Genomic DNA, 23189 nt, shown 5'->3' with positions numbered 1-23189 from the left:
CTGTTGTATGTGGGCTGTTAAGTGTGTGTATTTATTTATTTATTTACACTTTATTGCACCAAGTAAAAAGAGAAATAACAAATACAGTAAATATTAATAAGAAGTGATACAAAACGGCGGCCTTATCGCTAAGAAATCTCTTCCAGACAACCTTTGGGTAGAGGACATTGAGAAAAAGACAAAGAGTAGGTGGCGCACTATTATATACCTAAATATTATCATATACAAACATATGTATATGTTATGTATATATTTAATTGTGTATATATCATATATGTATGTGTATGTATGTATGTATATATGCTTGTATATGATAATATTTATATAATATTAGTTTCTGAATGCTAATGTAACATAAATTCTGTAACTTGTATTTTTATTGATAATAAAATAAAAAAAAATATACAGAAACGCAAGACTCATCCTCTTTTTTAAATATCTATTTGACTTTATACCGTTATCTTAATCTAAAACGTTTTATTTAATTACATAATAATTTATAAAATATTGTATTTTTCATTTTATTATATTTTCATTTTTATTACGAGCTGTTAATTATTTAATTATATTTGCAATTTTTTTATTTATATAATTGTTTTATACTTGTACTTATATTTTACTAAAAATTTTATCAGACTGTAAGAGCGGGATACAGCATTTAATTCGTTGTGCATTGGGAATGAGAGGATTTCCTATTGCTTACAAAATTTTAGAACTCATTCATAAATTAAACACGTGATCCAGCACACGGCTTACGGGGTAATGAAGAAGTAAACATAGTAGCCATAAAGCCTAGTTTAGCTAAACGGAAAGTAGGGAATATCAGTCATGACACATTTTACTGAATATATATCTAAATTTAAAATAATTAAGGTCAAAAAGATTGAAAAGAATAAATATTCTTTCAACGAAATTTCTTAAGAAAAAGTTTTTATGGCACAAAATTATTCAGGCTGAACCTCCACATATTCCTTGGTTTTATGGAACCAAAATTATTAGATATAATATTAAATTAGCTGTTCAACTATGGTTTGGACATTATCCATAAAAAAAATTTACACAAATAATGGAAAAGTCCTGTCGCCCCACTGTCAAGTTGATGATACCATCGATGATGTACTACATACCGTATAAATTCGACAAAAAGAGAATTCATGAGCTACTTTAACCTAAATAAATTAAATATTGGTTTTATTTAATTTATATTAGCTGAAACCAAATCAGAAGTTTTTGAACATCTCTGCAAATTATTGACACCCATTAATTCCTCTCTTTCCGTGGTTATGGAAAGTAGATGGAGCTTTATCTAAGAAATCAGTTCAGGGTACGGTAGGATATACCTGAAGAAGTTAAAAGTGCTTATAAAATAAAATAAATTATGTTATGTTTACATAATAGAGATATGCGGCCTTAAGCAGTATAGTTCAAAGGATCGGTTTAATTTCAAAATGTTTCCAAATGACACGACTATAATCACGGTCAATATCTTTATTATATGATCTCTAAATCAATACAATCAAATTCCCTCTCATATACGTCACACCAATGAAACAACTAAAATAAAACAACTGACTGGAACTGACATCACAATTAAAAGATCACGTATTCCGTTTTACAGGACAGTGCTACTGGAAGACACTGAATTGTCGTGGATAATTTGTTCAGTTTAACACAATATATCAAATAGATACTAACTTAAAAATACAGTTTACGTTTACAAAACAAAATCATAATATAAATGAATGCTTACAACTTCAATGAAGCCCACTCTTCGAGTCAATAGTTTCATTCTCATAAACATTCAAAATGGTTATAAAAATAAATGTATGTCAAAAATTTTAATTTTCGTCAAAAGCAATAACAATGGTTATTTTATGTACATTTAATGTTTTTTTTTTAAATATGACATGATTTGGTACACTTAATCCTGAAAAAAAAATTATTCGTGACCCTAAAAGACTAGTAAGAAATGCAAGTATTAATATTTTTGTACATTTTCACTTATCAATAAGATAACACCTGATAAAAATAATAGAAAAGTCTCTATTAACGGAGATATGACTTAGATGTTAACATTTCATTATGATAGTTATATAAATTTACTTGTTACTCACATATAATTTTATATACATTTAACATGTCACAGACACAAATATGCTTCCACTCATATACCGAGACTAATGTAAGCCAGACCCGTAACTATGATATTTTTCAAGTCGACCAGGACTTTTATATTCTTAATAAAATTATTAACGGTTGGCACGTCACTATATGCATTGAAAATTCAAGATCATATATCTCCAGATAGTATCGAGTGTCAAAAATTAGCTAACACCTTAGATTAATTATTATATCTTTTCCGGTCATAAGCAACTTTTGACTAAAGAATATTTTTTAAACAAAAGAAAACGCGCCACTGTTTATGCATTTTTACATCAAAATCGTTGCCTGCGTTTGTTTATTTCTTATTATATTTTCGGATATATTTCAGATTTTTATATGGGATCGATTGTCAATGTGATATTATTTTTTACAGAAAATTTGAATGTACAATATATTATATACATATTATTTCATTAGTTATGATTGAATAATTAAACATTTTATTATTTTTATTCACACAGACAAGAATAAAAATGTTTAACTGTGTAAAGCGTTTGTATCTAGAGGTATATGACAAAGTGATCATTACAGTTTAAACTATATTATAACAGGTACTGGAATAATTCCACTTCAAGAGACTTATTGTGCGTCGTCCAGTATATATTACAAGATACAAGTTGTTGCGGATGGATCTGACCTCCAGGTCTCCGGGCTAATTTTTCTAATTCTTAGAAGTTATACTCAACTGCCTTAATGCATATACACTGTAACAATTTGGGTTGTCTATATAATTAGATACGCTCATTATTGTAACGTTTTATAGCCTCTTTCTTATAGTCTTACTTTTCTATTATGTTGGTATTATAAGTGAGACAAACAGAATTAGCAGGCTTACTTTTTAATGTTTAATAGTAAATGATTTTCAGGTTTTAATGAAATTATCAGATCATATTTGTATAAAAAGTATCATATAATACCGTGTAACTTCATTGAGTCTGCAAAATAGACAGTTCATATATTGCTCCTCCGTGGATTCCGAGCAGTAGTTGATTTTCAGTGGTTAAGGAATATTGAACTTGTTTTTTTTTTTCATCATAATATTCAATGTATTTATTCATATTATAAAAATTATTAAGCTGCTTTATATTTATTTCTTAACTCCTAAGTCATGCGTCATGACAATACAAAAAATATGGCCTATTATCAAGTCGAACTTAGCTACATCGTTTGTCTTTTTCGATTCAATGAAACCTCATATTTTCTGTTTTATATGACTACGAACAAATGGCGAAGCTGTCATCATCTGCTCTATATCACGATGTAGATACACTGCCACAGCCACTAGCTGTGTCGTTATTCGGCAACAGCGAGTTGGGTCACTGTGATCACGATCTAAAGCACCAGTGTGTGGCCTCAGGCTTACTCTGATACGCAAACACGCTCAAATATACACAACTCGATGAGATATTCTAATTTCGACATAACTATTGTTGTAGATCAGGACTTGTCCTTACAAAGTAAAGTTTTAAAGAAATTTTACATAGGTAAGGCGAGAGGTCTGAGCAAGAAATGCCGACTACAGCTAGATCTGAGTGGAGAAACGTGGGCGCGGCAGTTCAAACACGTCGCCGTGCACCGACCGTGCCAGTGCTTTGATGCTGGCCGCTATGTCCTGCGGCTCCTCCTGAAGGTTTATGAAATACGTATATATAGAGATATGCTCGCGACGAAAATTACAGATAGAAGAAACAGCTATTTTTATTATGATCAATACTCTACATTTCAAAGGGCAAATTAAAATATAAAATTAGTGGCGACTCGACTGGTAACCGTCGTTATTGATAGCTTTTAAAGAATCCTTAGTTGATAATTTAAATCACCACTGAAAGCTACATTATACCCAAGTAATGCAAATGCATTTTCTTTTGATTTCCATAACAGTGGAAATTTTTAACGGGATCTTTTTTTATAGTTTGATAACTGTCAAAACCGTTAATATAAGTGGGAGTAAATTAATAACAAAAAATAGTACTTACATCATCATCAATTTCTCTACGTGTGGCCCGATCATTAGGAAATTTAGGCATATCGATCGGCAGCGAATGTGCAATATCACTGGCGGCGTTGACGCGGCGCCGTGACATTTGAATGCCTTCATCGTTGCTTTCTTCTATAGACAATAAAACATACAAATTTTTGTGTGTTAAATTAAATTACTTACTTATTAATTATTGGCAGAATATTTAAATAATGAGATCATCAGCAGGTCTCACTCACGAAAATAGGTGCATAATTTGCGAAAATACTGCATACCATAAAAGATACTTGGTAACTTTTTGGTGACATAAACTCTCACAAATAATATTGTTAAAATGTTCTGCATAATACAATAATCTCTATAATAGTGGTGTGATAAGAAATAAATTATGATTGTTATCATTAAAGAAACTAAAAAATACATTCAAATTATAAGTCTTTTTTTGTAAGCTGGTTAAAAAAAGGAAAATGCTCCTTTTTAATTTTTTGAATTCTCATGTTTTCAATGCTAAAAACGTGATCGAAGAAAACTACATTTTTTAATCTGCAACACTGTATACTTCATAACTGGATATATAGCGTTTAGATCATGATAAATGATAGGTATATTAAACTTTAAAATTAGAATATTTCTACTACTTTTTCCGACATAATATATTATACGTATTTAAATACATCCAACGTAAAACAGCATGCATAACTTAAATAATGGAATTTTTCCAATCTATAATCATATATTAAATAAAAAAGAAGCTCACGACTGTAATTAAGTTCACTGTAATTCTTAATATCTAGTCTATATTACAGGCTTACTTCTTTAATACTCTTGTGTTGAAGGTAACACATAACTTATTCATATTTCGCTAAGCACATTTAAAAGCATAGAAAGCAAAAAGCAGAAACATAAATAATAAATAGAAATTTAGTTTTGATTAATTATACGAAGTCACGGTGGCTAAATATAAAATTAAAATTACGCATAAACAAAATAAAAACCAAACATTTCGCAGTTGTGTAAAAACTTAATGGAAAATGCCACAAAAACCAAGCTCGGTGAAGCTAGGTGAATATAGCATAGTTTACAGTGCATGTTTTAATATTAATCAAGATCAAGAGAAAGATTTAAAAAATATTTTTGACATAATCTTATCTATAGATAAACTTCGCAATTATTAGGACAAGCACACATAAAAAACTAGAGAAAGAAACAGATAAAAAATGAGGATGCAGAACAGGCGTGAACCTCATAAATTACTACTTTACTTTGTCGCTAGACTTAGTGACATTTGACATTAAAACTGCGTGAGGAGGGCAAAGCCTACAAATGCCGTGTGTATGCAGGGGTACTTCTGTCTCACTCATATATCTGCCACCAACTATGCTTGCACGACTGTTGCGGTTTGTAGGATGGGATATGGTAATAAAATTACAAAGTATGAAGACACAACCACACATGTAGCTCTCAGGAACATATAAGAACACCTTAAGTGTATTCTGTAATATTTATAGCGCTGTTGTATTTATAGGTGTCAGTTATCATTTTCCAATAAGTTAATTGTCAGTTAATTTGCTAAGTTAAATAAAATGTATTGCCTAAAATAACTTGATAACATTTTGGATAATATTAAGTATAATCATTTTAACAAAAATGTTGTAAAACAACAATGGAAGTGTCGCTCTCTACTACTCCGCCATACTGTCGTATCAGCAACTATTCAGGTATTTGGATTACCAACTTAATTAATTGGAAATTTGTACCTTGACAAATATCTTTATGTTTAATAACTAGTGGTTCAGCCACGCTTTACACGGGTAGATAGAATTTTAAAAGGTAATACATAGCCTATATGGCTCCCTGATATAGCTTTCACCTATGAAAGATTTTTTTAATAATCAGTTCAGTAGTTTCTAAATTTATCCATTACAAACAAACAATCAAATCTTTCCTTTTTATAATATTATTATAATATATGCTATGGAGACTGTTAGGTATGAACATCCCATGCCAGATTTTATCAATAATTGTTACCTATACTCACTACAACTATTACTACAACGATTCACCACTTCCTGAATACTCCTTCATAGATTTTACATTCTACAAATGAATTTTAAAATCAATGTGAATCATGCAATGACTGCGTGGCAATGCTTAAGAGTACATGATATAGATACTTACGATCAGAATCATAGTCATCATGGTCTGATGTCACGTTACCACGCGAGTCCATGCCTTCTAAGTCAAAAAGCTCCTCCGCATCTAAAGAATCATCTTCCGGCGGGAAGTTTATAGCCTGTATAATAGTTACAATAATAATTTTGTTTATACCTTACTATATTACATTACATACATAATAATTAGCTAGTTATTATAATACTTTAACATTATTTATATAAAATATCTTACAAGAATAATTTACAAATAATATTACCCTTTACTTCCATATAAAGAATTTTATCATGTTTTTATTTTAGACTATCTGGCCTGAGTGACATTGGCTTATCTTAATTCTATTTTATTTTTTCTTTCCTAAAAACCTTAATCATAATCCTTAATCCTTGGTTTTTAAGAAAAGATAAAAGTTTACTCCACAAGTTTCCACCTGATCTCAATTTACAAATATTTTACTTTTGATTGCCTTTCTTTACAAATTATAAAATAAATATTAACAAAAGAAAAGTTGAAAAGTCAAAATTTTATGATTATTCTAGTAAGTTAATCTGATTCCATTTACCTTAAAATAAGTATATATATGTAAGTAAATTTTACCTTAATATTATTTTGTGAAACTTTTTTGGCATCTCTAAAAGAGGACAGTCTTCTTCTCTGTAGTGGAGGTAGTTGTGGTGATGGGGGACCATTGTCAATGGATGTGTCCACGCTCCAGCCCTCACTGTCCACTGCAGATGTCCGCGCCTTGCTTACAATGCTGTAATTTATTAAACAATTTTATAATAGTATAAATGTACATAATATGTCATAATAATAAGAGATATATTCATATTTTCCCCATAAAAGTATATTAAGATAAAATCATAGTAAAATATTAAATGATCAATAAATATTTTCATATATGATTCATTCTATTCTTTTTTAATAATCAATATAGTAATAAAATGTGTATTTTGATTTAATATAGATATAAAAAAATCTTAGTATTTAATAAGTACCTATTAAATATATATGTAATAATAACAAAACTAAAAAGTGCAATGACATTTCTGAATGTAATAGTATTATTACCTAGCTAAAATCTTGTGATCTCTTTGAGCTCTTTCTCTGTAAGCTTCATACTCTGCATACTTCTGATCTCTGAATTGTCGGACCGAATCTTCAATAGCTTCTAGCTGGGATTGCAGGGTCTGGTTGAGTTGCTTGCTAAGGCTACCAATCATCTGCTGTGTTGGCCACACTTTACTATCATTAAACATGCGATTATTTGTGTCTATGTTTTCTTTCATATCAATATCATTGGTTACTTCAGGCACCAATAAATTGAAGACGGGTGAGAAATTATTTGATTTTCTCAGAGTATTCACCCGTTCCACAGTTGTCTGAAAACAAAATAATAAAGTTAATATATAATCTACCCATGTGCCAACTTTCATATAAATCTATTCAACTTTTTAATAATGATCTATTGCACAACAACAATATGAACAAAGATGCAAACATTTTCACATTAGCATTATATTGAATTTTTATAAGTAAATTCTATGAAAATGTGCTGTCATTATTTGAATTGCAAACTATATGTATACATTCAGTAAATAACACATTACTATATATAAAAAATATAATATAAATAAAGATTTTTATTTTTTTATTTTATTTATACTTTATTGTACACATTGAAAATCGTGCCCCACCAAAAAAAAAACAAATCCAATTGTGACAAAACTAGACATTTTGATTTAAAGACTAAAATAATAAACTGATTTTAATAAAATTTATAAAAGACCAATTGTAAGCATATCCTTTCAGATAAAAAAAGAATTTTTCAAATCAGTTTAGAACTGACAGAAATATGAGGTAATAAATATAAAAAAAAATACAAGCAAATTGAGAACCTTTTTCTTTTTGGAGTTAATTGAAAATAAAACAATTTTACTTGTATGTAGCTACATACAAAAATATATAAATAGCCATAATCATTAGGTAGCCATGTATATGCAGTCTATAGTTATATAATATATTTACTAAAATGTAGTAGTTTCATTAAAAAATAGTATCAGAATCTCACAAGTACTAATACACATAAATATAAATATAACACAATAATAAAAGTGGTTTTATATAAAAATATCAACGTAAATTATTTTAATACTTACAAGAGTGGATTTGTTAATAAGAGCAATGCTCTCTCCATTTGTTCGGTCGCTTAATACAGCATGAGTGCTTTGGTTGCAAGCCAGGCACGAGTGGATGACCCAGCGACCCACCGTGCGTAAACCCAACAAAGCTTGCTGTGTGACTTTTATTTTTAAAGAGCTAACAAAACATGACAGAAGTTTCTGAAATAAAAATAAATTTATAAAATATTAATAATTAACATATAGAAGCTGGATAATTAGACCAATCATCTGCTGTTCAAACCAGGAGTCTGTTAATAATAAATCTACTAATAATTGTGAATATTTTATAAAGATGTTTGGTTGTTTTTAACTCAATCATGTTTAAATGACTGAACAGATAGGAATAAAATTAGGTACATGAATAAGTTACATATATAGGATACATGATACACTGAAGAATTCAGGCAAAGCTCTGATTCATAAGTTCTCAATAGATTTAAGATGACTTTTTGTTTTAGTTATTTGTGTATTTCAGACAGAATTATTATTTTTTTTTTTTTTTTATAATTCTGCCTAAAATAAATAACTTAAATAAAAAGTCATTATCCCAAATTTAATTATTAATGCTAACACAAACATTAAAAACCAATTATATTACAGAGCAATAGTACTATTCGGTAAAGTCAAACTAGTATTTTGCTAATGAATTTGCAAGTAACATTAAAGTTGCATATTAACTAAAATCACTATAATTTTCATTTGATTTGTGATTCCCAAAGCTAACAAAATATAAAAATTTGATTAAGTGAAAATTTAGGAGAAGTGAAAGTGAAGTGAGTTGCCAAATGAAGTGTAAAACCTAACAGGATGGGATAGCAGATTTATACTTAGGTACCTACCTGTTAGCATAATTCATAACCTAGTTTAAACACAAAAGAAAATAAACAAAACTTGTTTCATAAATATTCGTAAATAAAATTGAATGGATTTATATCATGATTATTATCCCATTTAAATTGGTTAAATATATTCATATTATTAACCAGCTTTAGTAACAATATTTCATAAATATATAACTGAATTTCAATTCTATATATACATGAATCAAATTCCAAACAATACATAATTAATTTTATTGATAAATAAAAACTAGTATTTGGAAAACTATAAAGATTCTAAAATAACCTGAAACCAATTTAAGTATATTAAAGCCGAATGCACATGTACTATATTATGAATACTTAGGAAGTAACAGAATATTATCTAACTATAAATAAAATAAGCTAATGTAATTCGAGCATTTAACAACTAAACAACAGCCCTTTTACAAGCCAAGGTCAAGACATGTTTACCGACTGTCGTACCTCACTGAAAAAAATATCCCTTTGTTCGGTAGTTGATATTTCCAGCTTCTCAATATCGACATTATCTTCAAATTTTTCACTTTCCAAGTTTACATTCAAACATTTACAGACACAAAGAGCCATTACAACAGAAATCAACAGTTTTGTTGATAAAACACTGTAAATTAATCAAGTAAAAAAATCTTAAAATTGTACAATACAACAGGAGTTTCAGTAGGTAAAGCGTATTTATATCTACAATGGTACACTTTAATACAACTCGTTTAAAATAAAAAAAGTGATTATATTTTTCTCATTCTGATACATGTTATCGAAAAAAGATAGAGAAGAATGTGGAAAACGAAATAATAGTGAGTTTTATAATTTTGTACCACATTCGTACCTGTGTGTTGACTGTTCAGATTACTTTTGACAGCAGATGAACCAATGAATAAAGTCGATTAGATTACACACATACGAATGGTAGCGGATTGAAACAAAATAATTCTAATCAAATCATCAAATAAACAAGGTCATTTTTTTTAATTAATGAAAATGGAATGGTAAATCCGCCTGCGCTACCTGTTTACGTTGGCGAGACACCAGTGAGAGATGATAGGTGAAGATGAAACAGCTTAGTTGACCCATTGTGATGAATTCATAAAAAATTAATCACGGTAGTTTCCATAGGGAACCACGTGGAGATCGACCTGTTAGGATATATTATTAGTAATGGCCCTGTTAAATCTCATTACTAACATTCCTTTTCCCTAACTAAAGACAATCAGATTAATATTTATTGTATACGTTGCGATTTGTCACTTCAATCGGAAATGTTGTGCCTACATATATTGGATAATTATATGTCTGTGTTTATTTACTAATAAAAATTAAATAATTGTTCTGCTTAAATAATTGTTAGTCTGCTACAAAGAGGTCTGCTGATGAGGTGAAGCCAGTCCTAGACAAATAATGAGATCAATTCGGAGACGCCATTTTTCTAAAATTTCAATTTAATAGTACAGCAAAAAAATAATTATAACAATATAGAATCAATAAGAATCTGAGATAAGAACAAATTTTTTAACAGATTTAAGTAAAAAATATTTTAAATATAGTTTCTGATAGTCTATATAACAGTATTTTTATTAAATTAAAATATTACGTTAAGAGATAGACGTAGAGAAATGGCGGAAGATAATCCTCATTAATACTAGATTAGATATTAATTATAATGTTGTTTTTATGCTTAATAAGTGTTTAGTCAGTAGAGGGATACCATGACGAAGAAAAAATTGGCAGAGCGAAAAAATTTAATAGATGGCGATACTAGTCACGATTTACTATTAATCCTTTCGTAAGTCTTAGAAAACAAAGACAATCATTTATAAAATATGTATATTTTTATTTTAAACATCTCCTAAAAACGTAAAAATGAATAAAATAGATTCTTAAGAGAAGTGGTATCTCATTAGTTATATTAAAATTCAAAAATTGTTTTATTTCTACCAGGAAATTATTGTGTTTCGATCTAATTAGTATTGTTTAGTTAACGAGGTCGTGCTGCAAGTTTGTGCACATTATTTCACAGATAGCGCTGTTTCTATTTAGTGCACTACTAAATCTGTTTTATCCGTTCACCCGAAATTCTAGATACAGCATTTCCAGATCGAGTATTTTTGTCGTATTATGTATAAAAATTAATTGTTCGCGAAACTGTAAAAAAAATCTTGATAAGATATTTGAAAAGAAGTCAAAAGCTTTAGAGAGGTTTGCTTATTTTTTCACAAATGTGGTATCTGTCAATCAGACAGCGTTATATAATTAGTATAGTATTTTGTTGTCTTTCTCTTAGTGGTTACTTAGTAAAATGTAGAGAAATTGATACAAATTTCTGCTTGAGTAAAATGAAGGAAGTCCTATAGATTTGAAGAAAAAAAATATTTAATATTTGAGTAACAATTAATTGTTTTAATGGCTGCGGCCTACGTTGTGTTCACATGTTGATATATTGCGATTAATAAGCGACTACGTCAATTTCTGTTTTTCGATTTTAATTGTGATCTAGCTTGTTCTAACTAGACTCTGACATGTAGAAATCGGATGACAATGCAATATTATTATGACACAGAACTGATCTGATCTAAACTGAGCTGGAAGGTGGCCATAGGAACTTTGTAATTAAATGATGCAACCCCATCGAGTTTGGGCTCGTTTAATTCGTCTAGACGAGTAATTTGATACTAGATGGTAACCAGGGTCTGATGATGGAGCTGCAAGGTGGCCATAGGAACTCCGTAACTAAACGACGCAACCCCATCGAGTTTAGGCTCGTGTAACTCGTCTTGACGCGTATTTTGATACTAGATGGTAACTAGGGTCTGATAATAAAGTTCCAAGGTGGTCATAGGAACTCCGTAATTAAACGACGCAACCCCATCGAGTTTAGACTCGTTTAACTCGTCTTTGCGAGTACTTTGATATTAGATGGTAACCAGGGTTTGATGATATCGTATCATTCTATATTCTAAGTGCTTATCTATTTATAAAAAAAGAAAACCTAACACATTCGGAGAGTTATGTACAGTAAATCGTATTACGATTCATTTAAAGCGAGCTATTTAAACTCCTACGCAGTCTCGTGCAATACTTACCTACTAAACTATATATGTATAAAAACGCAAGACGACACCGCCGAAACGATACAGATAGATAGGTAATTATTATTTATATGTATAGGTAGAACATTCCGCAACATTAGTAAACGTCATAGAGATTTACACCATCTATTGTTCGCTTATGCAACTAATAGTTATCGGTAAATTAATTTATTAGCCAGAGCTGGCGAGCAGCTAGGAAAGTAGCGGCATCTAGCGCACATGTGAGCAACTAAAAATTAAGCCGAAGAATAAGCCGGCTTAGAGCTTTTCACTTGTTTGTTCAAGATGATGTATTTGTACTACTATAGTATTGTATTATCTGTGGTAGTGGTAGGCGCCTATCGTTTAACGACCTACTAATATTCCTCTGTATTTAGTCATGTGCCATAATGCTAAAACTGTCAAAGTCAAACAAATGAACGTCACATACTACGATGAATGTCACAAATGACAGCATCTGTTTTTATGATAAAGATCTGTAGATGTGTTCGTTGCAATTGTCACTGCTGTGTGCGAAATAGCATTCCCTTACATATATTCTTCGTGGCAGATTTTCTTATATTATTTATTTATCTAGTTCAATTAGATTTTAGCAATATAAATTAAAATATATTGTTGTTTATTTTGGCGTTATATCACTATTGAATATACAATCCGGTATTCAACGTGAGGTTAGAACTGGTAGATGAGTAAGAGTTCTTACGATGTCCAAAAGACTACAGCCTAGTTGGTCACCGCCACTTAAATTTGAAAACCGGCCTATTTTAAAGCTATACAATAGCTTAACACGTCAAAAAGAAGAATTTGTGTGCAATAATGGAAATCATGTTAACTGGTATAGTTGTGGTCCAACAGTGTACGATGCTTCTCACATGGGCCATGCCAGGTAATTCTATTTTTATATAACAAAAGCGGCAATACGGCTTGCCATACAGTAAGACATTATCACAGTGTACTGAGGTACTGAGTGAGTCACTTGCACTCTTTGCATGTCACAATACACAGTAATATGATTACAATAATATGTCGTCCTTTTACAGTTACGTAAAATAGCCATTTGTCTTGAAAAAAGTGAGACAGGATAATTGCAAGATGGAAGGAAGTAATCCGTTTTATGAGATAAATCAACTCTTGTATCATAAGCATTATTTTCTTAAAGACTGTATCCTATATTTAAAAATTTACTGCATAACACATACATATACACAAAAATATCTGTTATGCCTTGCACAACACTATATTACAAATAAAAAAAAATACTAGTTGATATTATGATGATTAATAAGTGTTGTTCATTTTTAGATCTTATATATCTTTTGATATCTTGAGGCGGGTAATGTCAAATTATTTTGGCTATGATATACTTTATGTTATGAATATCACTGATATTGATGACAAAATTATAAAAAGGGCAAGACAAAATTATCTATATGAGAAATATGTGAAGGAACCACAAGATTTAAACAACACAATAGATGATGCAACAGCAGTTGTGAATTACTATGAAGGTGTGGTCCAGCAAACTACTGACCCAGATAAAAAGAATACAATGCAAAAAATGTTAAACAAGTAAGTAACTATTTATAACTGGGTAATACATTGTGGGGATCTTAACTAACTAACTGAAATTATAACTAGATTATGTTTGTACACACAAGATCATCATATCGGCCATTAATTTTCCACTGCTGAATATAGGATTCCCCCATAAAGGGGGTTTCGCCAATAGTTGCCATGGTAAGCAGGTTGACAACCCCAGGCTTTTGGTTAAAGGCAACCATTAAATGCATTGTATAGTACAAAGATGTTTTTCAAAAATTTATATTAATGATCTTAATAAGTGTAATGGAAGCTAAAATATTAAAATTAAAATTTTTGTCTCTGTGTGTTTGTTCTGACATCAAGTTGGACAAAAGTTATTGCACTAGTATATATTTTATCTTGATATGCCATTTAAAACTGTTTAACTACTTCAAAGTTCACACATATAAAGTTGCAGCCAAAAGTTGAAATTTTCATCACAATAGCAAAAATATATCTATATGAGTATTGTGTGTGTAACATGTCACATGCTTACATTTTACTGAATACGGAACACAATTTTTTAGTATTGTTGAAATTAAAATTCAAGACCTTAGCATAATTCATTCAGTTAGTTTCTTATAGCTTTTTTTACAAATCAAGCTCATCTATAGATATGAATGGTATTAGAAATACCATAGAATACACTATGGCATTCATTAAAATCTTCTTGAAATTGTCCAATCTGAGAATATATTTTTATTATATATTTTTGTTATAGTGTTGCATCTGCTGTCAAAGAGTTAAAATCAGCAGTAGAAACAAATAATGTAGAAAAAATTAAGATAGCAAAATGTGAATTACTTAAGTCTGCAAAGGATCCTATATCAGATTGGCTAGATAGTAAGTATGGATCAACAGTGACAGATAATGCAATATTTGAAGCACTGCCTCGATATTGGGAAAATGAATTTCACAAAGATATGAAAGCTCTCAATGTGAGTATATTCATATAATTTTTAATGTTAATTAATATTTATAATATAAAGTTGGTCCCAGGGATATTGCATAATGATTTAATGAATTTAATAGAAAAAATATTCTAAAAAAAAATACAAAGTAAAAATAGGCACAATCATATTTATTTATTTTGCATCAAGTAAAAAGAAAAATTATAGTTTTATTAAAAAAAAATATGTTTAAATAAACCTAAGTAAACTAGTTATTTCTTTCAATTACAGTCATTGGGGTTCTATTTCATGTGATAACAACAAACAAGGCAATATGGCAATAAAATTATAGGGTCCTCTGTACCCTAAGTTATCGGGAATGGCAATGCATGGGGAATATCATGAGTGAAATAGTATACTCCATTATATCCATGATACTGTTCATGTATATAGCTTTTTATCAGTTGGACCATCAGCTTGTTTGCCATTTTATGTTGCATAAAAAAGAAACAAACTCATTTTTACATTCATATTAATAATGATGAAAATTAATCAAACTGCTGAATAGTATATTTGAATCACTCATCTATTTTCCAGGTATTACCTCCAGATGTATTAACAAGAGTAAGTGAATATGTACCTCAAATAATACAATTCATTCAAAAAATAATAGACAACAACTTGGCCTATGAATCAAATGGATCAGTTTACTTCAATGTAAGTGAATTTGACAGCAGAGATAAACACCATTATGCTAGATTGGTTCCAGAAGCCTATGGTGATACAAAGTCATTACAAGAAGGAGAAGGTAATTTGTATACATAAAATAAAATATGAAAATGATAGTAATTATGCTATTAGATGCATCTTGGTACTATTTATACATATATTGAGACATTTATGACCAGCATCATTTACTTAATGCTTTTGTTAACCATTAGCACCAGTCTCCATATTCCCCCAAAAGTCAATTATAAGAGATGTATCTGAATTTATTTAAATTCAATATATAGAGTTTATTTATTTCTATATAAGCAACTTTAAAAGAGCTTCACTGACAAGAGCACAGCATTTAAATAGGAGTTAATGAAAATTTTACAAGCAAGAATATATACCAATACTCATCAACTCATGTTTATCATACTAACTGTTTCTATTAAATGTCTATTAACATGATGGTCCATCAAATATTATCTTAGACTAAATCATAATGATTTTTTTTGTCTAAATTTTTTTGTATAGCAATATGTTTCTTTGTTCTCAAATGTTATTAGTCATACTGTAAATCCAAGAATGTACTTGCTTATTTTAAATAAGTTTGTTTTAAAAGATGATGCAATCCCAGCTGGAATTGCATTGTATCATAAAGAAACTGATGCTTCCAAAATATTACTGGAGTTATGATTCATCATCATTTTTATCAGTTTTTTCACTCTTTGCAGTACCTATACATACTTGCATATTTGATTTTATCCTTACTGAATCCAACTGCTTTATTCACATGAATTGTGATAGTAATATTCTGTGTATTAATTTATGATAATTACATTCTACTAATTTACTTCATTCAAATTCGTTTAGCAATTTAAGCATGATTGAGTAACAAAGTTTAAATATCTTTATATTATCTTTATCTTTCCTAGAAATGTACAATTTAATATTCATAAACAATATAAATTTATACCCCTACTATACTATATATACACCTTCTATACTAACATGACTTGTTATGATTCACTCCATTCTGGAGAATTTTATACAACTTCGTTAGCAATCTAGACGCGCAGTCAAGATAAGAAAAAATTCTGATACAACTTATTTTCGTAAAATCACAATTTTCTGTTCGTTACATTTTAGTTCTGTGATGTCTCAAATTATTTGTTTATTTAAACTTTATTGACTAACAAAATGTTGTATAAAAGACGGGCTTTGCTATAAGCATTCTCTACCTTTAGGATCTGCTGAGATACTCGATAGTGATTATTGGACAAGTTATAATTAACTTCAGTCTTATATAAAAGCCTATGTTTTAATTAATAACACCTCTTGTTGATGCACAATATGCATATAATACTTGTAATGTTTTGGATATGATTATATATTCGTAGTTCATTCTAAACTTACCTTGCTCTTGTCAAATTGAATATTATCACTGTTTTCCCTTATTATCCTGTCCCTCACTTTAGATAATATTTGTCCAATATGAATTGTTTTTATTTTAAGGAAATTAGGAACATGAGTATAGCCAATGGCAGGTAATACTTGCTTTTTAAAAAAACTGGAACTTAATATCTGGTACAAATGTACTCTTCCTCGAGGGGGGGAGGGGAAATAAAAAAAAAACTTGCCTTGAAAATAGACCATTAATAATTAAAATTGTGACCAAAAAAAAACCTAACTTCAATTGCAGCAAAACCAATTATTTTGATCTAAAAAACTAAACTACTGAATAGATTTTGATAAAATTTCCATGGACCCAATGAGTATATCCTTTCAGATAAAAAAAAAAGATTTTTCAATTCGGTTTACTACTGACGGAGTTATGAGGTAACAAACAAAAAAAAAATACAACCAAATTGAGAACCTCCTTTTTGAATTCGGTTGAAAATAGTATTTTGACTTATGTTAATAAAATTTAGGTGATCTAACTGACGACACTGCAGAAAAGCGATCGCCAAATGATTTTGCCCTGTGGAAACGCAGCAAGGCTGGTGAGCCTTCGTGGCCGTCACCGTGGGGCGCTGGTCGGCCCGGTTGGCACATCGAATGCTCGGCCATGGCGTCGGATGTGTGCGGCTCCCAGCTGGACATACATACGGGAGGCGTAGACCTCAAGTTTCCACATCATGATAACGAGCTGGCGCAGAGTGAGGTGAGTTATTTTGTGTAACTTGAGATAAGCTAACAGCCTATATGGTGGAAAGTCATGTTTCCACCTATAAACTTGAACAGTACTGTAACAAAACATACACTCGCCAATGACAGGGAATTTATCCTCACACACTTGAACCTAAATGGTTACATACAATGCGGTTTCAAAAGAATTTTCTTTCGCGAACGCTTAGACTGTGAAATAAGCTTCCTGTCGATGTTTACCATGGAGACTGTAGTATAGGGTTTTTCAAAAAGGGTACATTAAAGTTTCTTCAGGATCGGCAACGAGCACGTGACACCCTAGTGTTGCACCCCAACACTAGGGTGTTTGTTCTGGAATCACGCAAAAACGACTACATCAAAAGCGGTTTTCACAATTGTGTTTCTGAATATGTAACTTAAAATCTGGTGTACATTTTATATTGAAGAGTGGTAGTCAAGAAGTGGTATATTTTGTTGGTTTTTCTACTTTTGAAGTCCACGTGTACAAGGTACCGGGCAAAAAGTTAGTGCTATATAAAATAGTCAATAATAATAATTTATATAAAATAAATATTTCAGATAAAATAGAGACTATAATAACCACTGTGAAAATTGCATTTTCTAGATTCAACTATTTCAGTTATTTAGTCTCTTTTTATATATACATAGACTATTTTCCTGGTATATTACAGAATTATTGTTGTGTGTGTTGCATACAGGCTCATTTCGATCAGCCCGGATGGGTGAAATATTTCCTACATACGGGACATCTGACAATTTCCGGCTGCAAAATGTCTAAATCATTAAAAAACTTCGTCACTATCAACGAAGCGTTGCAAAAACACACGGCTCGACAATTGCGCTTCGCATTCTTATTACATGGTTGGAAAGAGACTCTTGATTATTCGGATAATACTATGGAAATGGCGATACAGACTGAAAAACAATTTAATGTGAGTATATTATACTTTTCTGAGCCGTTTGCACTATATTCTTTTATATTCTATCAATTTAAAAACCGATCGTATTTTCAGAATATGATTAAAGCAAATAATTTTTTTTTTTTTGTTATGCATAATATAATAATTTCATATATATATATATATATATATATATATATATATATATATATATATATATATATATATATATATATAGATTAATGAAAATGGGAATTAGTTTTATTGTATTGATTGGTTCATAGTCATTTCATATATTTGGACAGTCTTAACATTGTTTTGTAGTACAGTTTTGAATGCAAAAAAATCGTATAATTAGAATTATAGCTATATTTCAGGAATTCTTTCTGACGGTGAAAGATGCATTGCGTAGTGGATATGCTGAAGGTAATGGCGGTTCCTGGGGACCAGAGGAGCAACAACTTTCTAGTAAACTCACACAAGTGAAAGAACAAGTTCACGCCGCACTCTGTGGTTAGTAGTATATTTTCATAGATTTGCATATAATATTGTCACAAATACATTTGTAGTTTTTTGTTTTTTTCTATATTGTAGCTTTTATTTATATGGGTTCTAACTTTAAACGAATGTAATAAATAGCAATCTCGATATATTTTCTGTGCTTGCTTGCATATCATATTCCATAGCATAGTGTTGTAGTATCTTGCTTCGTTAAAATGTAAGCTAGGGTTTGATGCAAGCTAATTCTGAATAAATTTTGATATTTTGTCTATGTCAGTTCTAAATGAATTTTACTGTAATTGAAGTCGTTGTTTATTTGAACAACAATTTGTTTGATCAGCAGCAACTTGTAACAGCCATTAAATGAAAAGTGTTCAAGTATAAATATATACCACTATGGACAACGCAATACTCTGTGACGCCTAAGATTCCTCTCCTACGTTACCATCTCAATATTTTGTAACTTCACTGCCATATCCTACCTTTCAAACTGAAGGCATAGTTCTGTGAGCACAGCTGCTTGGTGGCAATAACACGAGTGGGATAGAGGTACCCGTAGAGACGAGTTTTGTGTACTTTCTAGTGTATAAGTAAATTCCTGCGATCGTTACAGATAATATCGACACGCGCGGCGCTTTGGAGGCACTGCGCGAGTTGGCAGGCGCGGCGCACGTGTACTTGGCGGCGCGTGCGCGGCCGACGCCTGCGCCGCTGCTGGCGGCCGCCGCGCGCTACGTCACTGACGTGCTGCATGTGTTCGGCGCTATCGCCGGCCCGCGCGGCGGCATCGGCTTCCCTGTCTCCGGCGAAGATAACCTTTGCGTATGTATCTTCCTCGTGATCGTATTCTACAATAACAGCGAGCCACATTCGTGTACATTTTTTATATCACTGAGTACATCGCTCTGATCGTAATGATTGTCATATCTCTTTTTGTTATGCATCTTAGAATGGTGTTTGCCATGATATTGCCTAAGTTGCATAAAAAAGCTGACGGCCGACCTGATGGAAAGTGGTAGACATGAACATAACAGAGTATGCTGTGTCTTCCATGACTCTTTATGGGTTGCTATTCATAAGGATTCAGGTGTAATGCCTCTGTACCTTGTAATGTCATTGCCTTTGAATCCGAAACACGGTCATGCAAACACAACTGCTTTATGGCAGAAGAAACAAATGGGATAGAGTTACCTCAGCACACTACTTTTGTAGACGACATAACAATATTGTATAGAGTTCTTGTCACTGTTTCTCTCTCTCTCTCTCTCTCTCTCTCTCTCTCTATATATATATATATATATATATTTGTACAGCATAACGCAAAGGCTGTTGCTGTTTGAAAGTAGTCTCATAACATAAACTGGAGCTAATATGCAGAAAACAAGGATATTCATAAGAAGCTGTTATTTTCTGCACCGCATCTCTGGTGAAGCTTATAGTTAATACATATACAGGTGGAGGAGAAGGTGATGCCGTACCTGGAGGCGCTAAGCGTGTTCAGGTCGCGGGTGCGTGAGGAGGCGCGCGCGGCGGGCGCCAGCGGCGTGCTGCAGCTGTGCGACCGCCTGCGGGACTGCGACCTGCCCGAGCTCGGTGTCCGGCTCGAGGACAAGCCCGGTAACGTGGTTTGTTTTTACACAAAACACATAATTCACAATAGCAATCGAGGTATTATCTCGCCTTATGGATTGTGGTAATTACATATTTTGGAGGTGGTTGTTAGTAACAGGGAATAGCGACCCCATTGCTGGTAATATACCTTGTCATGTTGACTTCCATTCAGTCCAATAGATTTTAGAAACTATTGTGGTTAGTTCTTGTGTGGTCCCAAGGGGGATGGAACAGTAAAGCTTTACTGCGGTTGCCAATCCGCCTGCCAAGTGTAGTAACTACTGGTATAATTCCCCCTTCCTCCCTAGAAAGAGGATATGATGATAATGATTGTGGATAGTTGGAATTAATTATTCAGAGATATTGGAAATATATTTATCAATTATTTTAGATCGTACCGTCGTGAAACTAGTCAGTAAAGAAGAATTAATGAAAGAGAGGGAAGAAAAGAGAAGAATCGAAGCTGAAAAACAAAAAAGAAAACAGGAAATGCTGGAGGCTCAGCGTGCCAAGGAGGAGCAAAAGAAAATCCCACCTAGTGAGATGTTCAAATTAGAAACGGACAAATATTCAAAATTTGATGAACAGGTAAACAAAAATTTTAAAACATTTTTCAATAAATATACAGTGGAACAAAGTACAAGTATGTAGAAGTTAAGTCGAGTATTAACCTGGTACAGGCAAATGCGGCGTAGGTTTTTTTTTACATTGGGTGTAATCGAGAATTAGGCTAACCTGCTGTTAAGTGATTACTGCCGCTCATAAGCAATCACAACATTGGAGAAATTGCAGATATGATGTCGCCCTTTTAAATGGTCACTCGCCAATTTAGAGATTTTATATTTATTTACAAAATAACAAACCACAATTTTAGACTACACCGCCATCTAGAACTTCTTGTTTAATTTTGTTAGTAATACCGCGTTATGAAAAGTATGTTATGAAATAAGCTTTTTTTTAATGCCGCTAGATGGCGTTATGTGTTCATGTAAAGGCGCCAAAAGTAATTGTGGGTTCGAACCACTTCGTATTGCATTCACTTCCATTTTTTTTTTGATCGAATATTAATTAATAAAATATTATTTTGATTTTTTTTATATTTTTCTATTTTCAAATATTATATAATATTTATTTGGCGCATCCGTTGTTTTAGGGTTTGCCAACACATGATCATGAAGGCAAAGAATTGAGTAAGGGTCTGTTGAAGAAACTGCAGAAATTACAATTGGCCCAAGAGAAGAAGTACAATGAATATTTGGCATCAATAAACACTTGCTAATTAACATATTCATGGACAGTGATAACTGTAGCCGTAATAATAAAAGCTCCTATTGTGTCTCGTTTGGTGTCCGTACATTTGTTAAGATGTGGATACCGTCTTTTCTGATATTATTAATAAGAGCATTCATAGTGAAGTCTAGCAAATTTGTCGATTTTGTCTATTTATTTATTGTCAGTAAAAATAAATATAAATAATTTACAATATTTTGAATGATTATTTCAACAAGTAGTTTTTTTTTTTAATTCTTATTATGCATTTATATGTCATTTACTTTAATTGTTGCTTTTTAAATAATTGTTCAGAAATATTGTAAATTAATTTACTAGAGTCGGTATGAATACTCTTAATATGATGGATTTATGTAAAGAGAAAAAATTGAATTATATATATAGTAAAAAAAAAAAAAATATATAAATAGTGTGAAGTTACTAATTTAACATTTTTTTATATTTTTACATTATTTCCATGTAAGAGGTTGTTATGAAAAGTTATTATCTATTTACATATACATATTAAAAAGTTGTCTTTAAATTGGATATATGTAAAATGTGTGTACATATTACATATGTTCAGTTTTATGTAATAGTATATAAACACTTTTGCCTTATTGATTGAAACATTTATTAGTAACTATTGGAATTGCCAGTGATATTAGACGTGGCAAAAGAGCGATTAAAATATTTGGATATTAATACTGATGATTTTCCATTCCATTAATTTTATTTTTAATAAAAAATACAAAGATGCAGTGGGATTAGTTACATAACGATGGTTTATTGAATAACCATGCCAGTATTAAGATTCATCAAACACTAATTTATTGATACCATGTTTTAAATACAGCATGTAATATCTGTATGTATGCATTTTTTTAATTAAATATCTAATGTATAATAATTGACTATTTTATTTTTCTATTGATATTTCCCAACTTTTTATAACATGAAACTTACATAGTAAAATACTTTTAAATTATTTGAGCGCAACGGTAAAATCTTCGATATTCTTTTTTTTAAATACTATAAAGCACATGACAGAAAAAAGCGCGGGATAGTAAAAAATAAAAAAAAGGCGTTTATAGACCGGACCCTATATAAGTACCCTACAAT

The 23189-nt window shown here is 30.9% G+C and overlaps 2 protein-coding genes across 2 annotated transcripts; one reads left to right on the top strand and one right to left on the bottom strand.

Moving 5' to 3' along the window:
- Window positions 1–1473: 1473 nt before the first annotated feature.
- LOC113523420 (uncharacterized) lies at window positions 1474–10046 on the bottom strand. Its single transcript, XM_026909395.3, has 7 exons — window positions 9801–10046; window positions 8473–8655; window positions 7385–7695; window positions 6911–7070; window positions 6320–6434; window positions 4140–4273; window positions 1474–3787 (listed from the first exon to the last, which is right to left on the bottom strand). Exons 1-7 carry the CDS (start codon window positions 9921–9923, stop codon window positions 3686–3688), a joined length of 1128 nt encoding a protein of 375 aa, XP_026765196.2. The 5' UTR covers window positions 9924–10046; the 3' UTR covers window positions 1474–3685.
- A 2864-nt stretch (window positions 10047–12910) lies between these two features.
- Window positions 12911–22977, top strand: LOC113523495 (cysteine--tRNA ligase, cytoplasmic-like). The gene is made up of 11 exons (XM_052895652.1): window positions 12911–13325; window positions 13742–14008; window positions 14742–14958; window positions 15508–15718; window positions 17550–17782; window positions 18486–18719; window positions 19064–19199; window positions 19801–20009; window positions 20642–20804; window positions 21190–21386; window positions 21952–22977. The coding sequence occupies exons 1-11, from the start codon at window positions 13144–13146 to the stop codon at window positions 22075–22077; spliced, it is 2175 nt and encodes a 724-aa protein (XP_052751612.1). The 5' UTR covers window positions 12911–13143; the 3' UTR covers window positions 22078–22977.
- Window positions 22978–23189: the final 212 nt, after the last annotated feature.

This window comes from Galleria mellonella, unplaced genomic scaffold (genome assembly GCF_026898425.1).
Source record: "Galleria mellonella isolate WM207_F2 unplaced genomic scaffold, CSIRO_AGI_GalMel_v1 utg300, whole genome shotgun sequence".
Taxonomy (NCBI): domain Eukaryota; kingdom Metazoa; phylum Arthropoda; class Insecta; order Lepidoptera; family Pyralidae; genus Galleria; species Galleria mellonella.
Note: the sequence above shows the minus strand (reverse complement) of the source record. Positions and strands in the feature narration are given on the sequence as shown.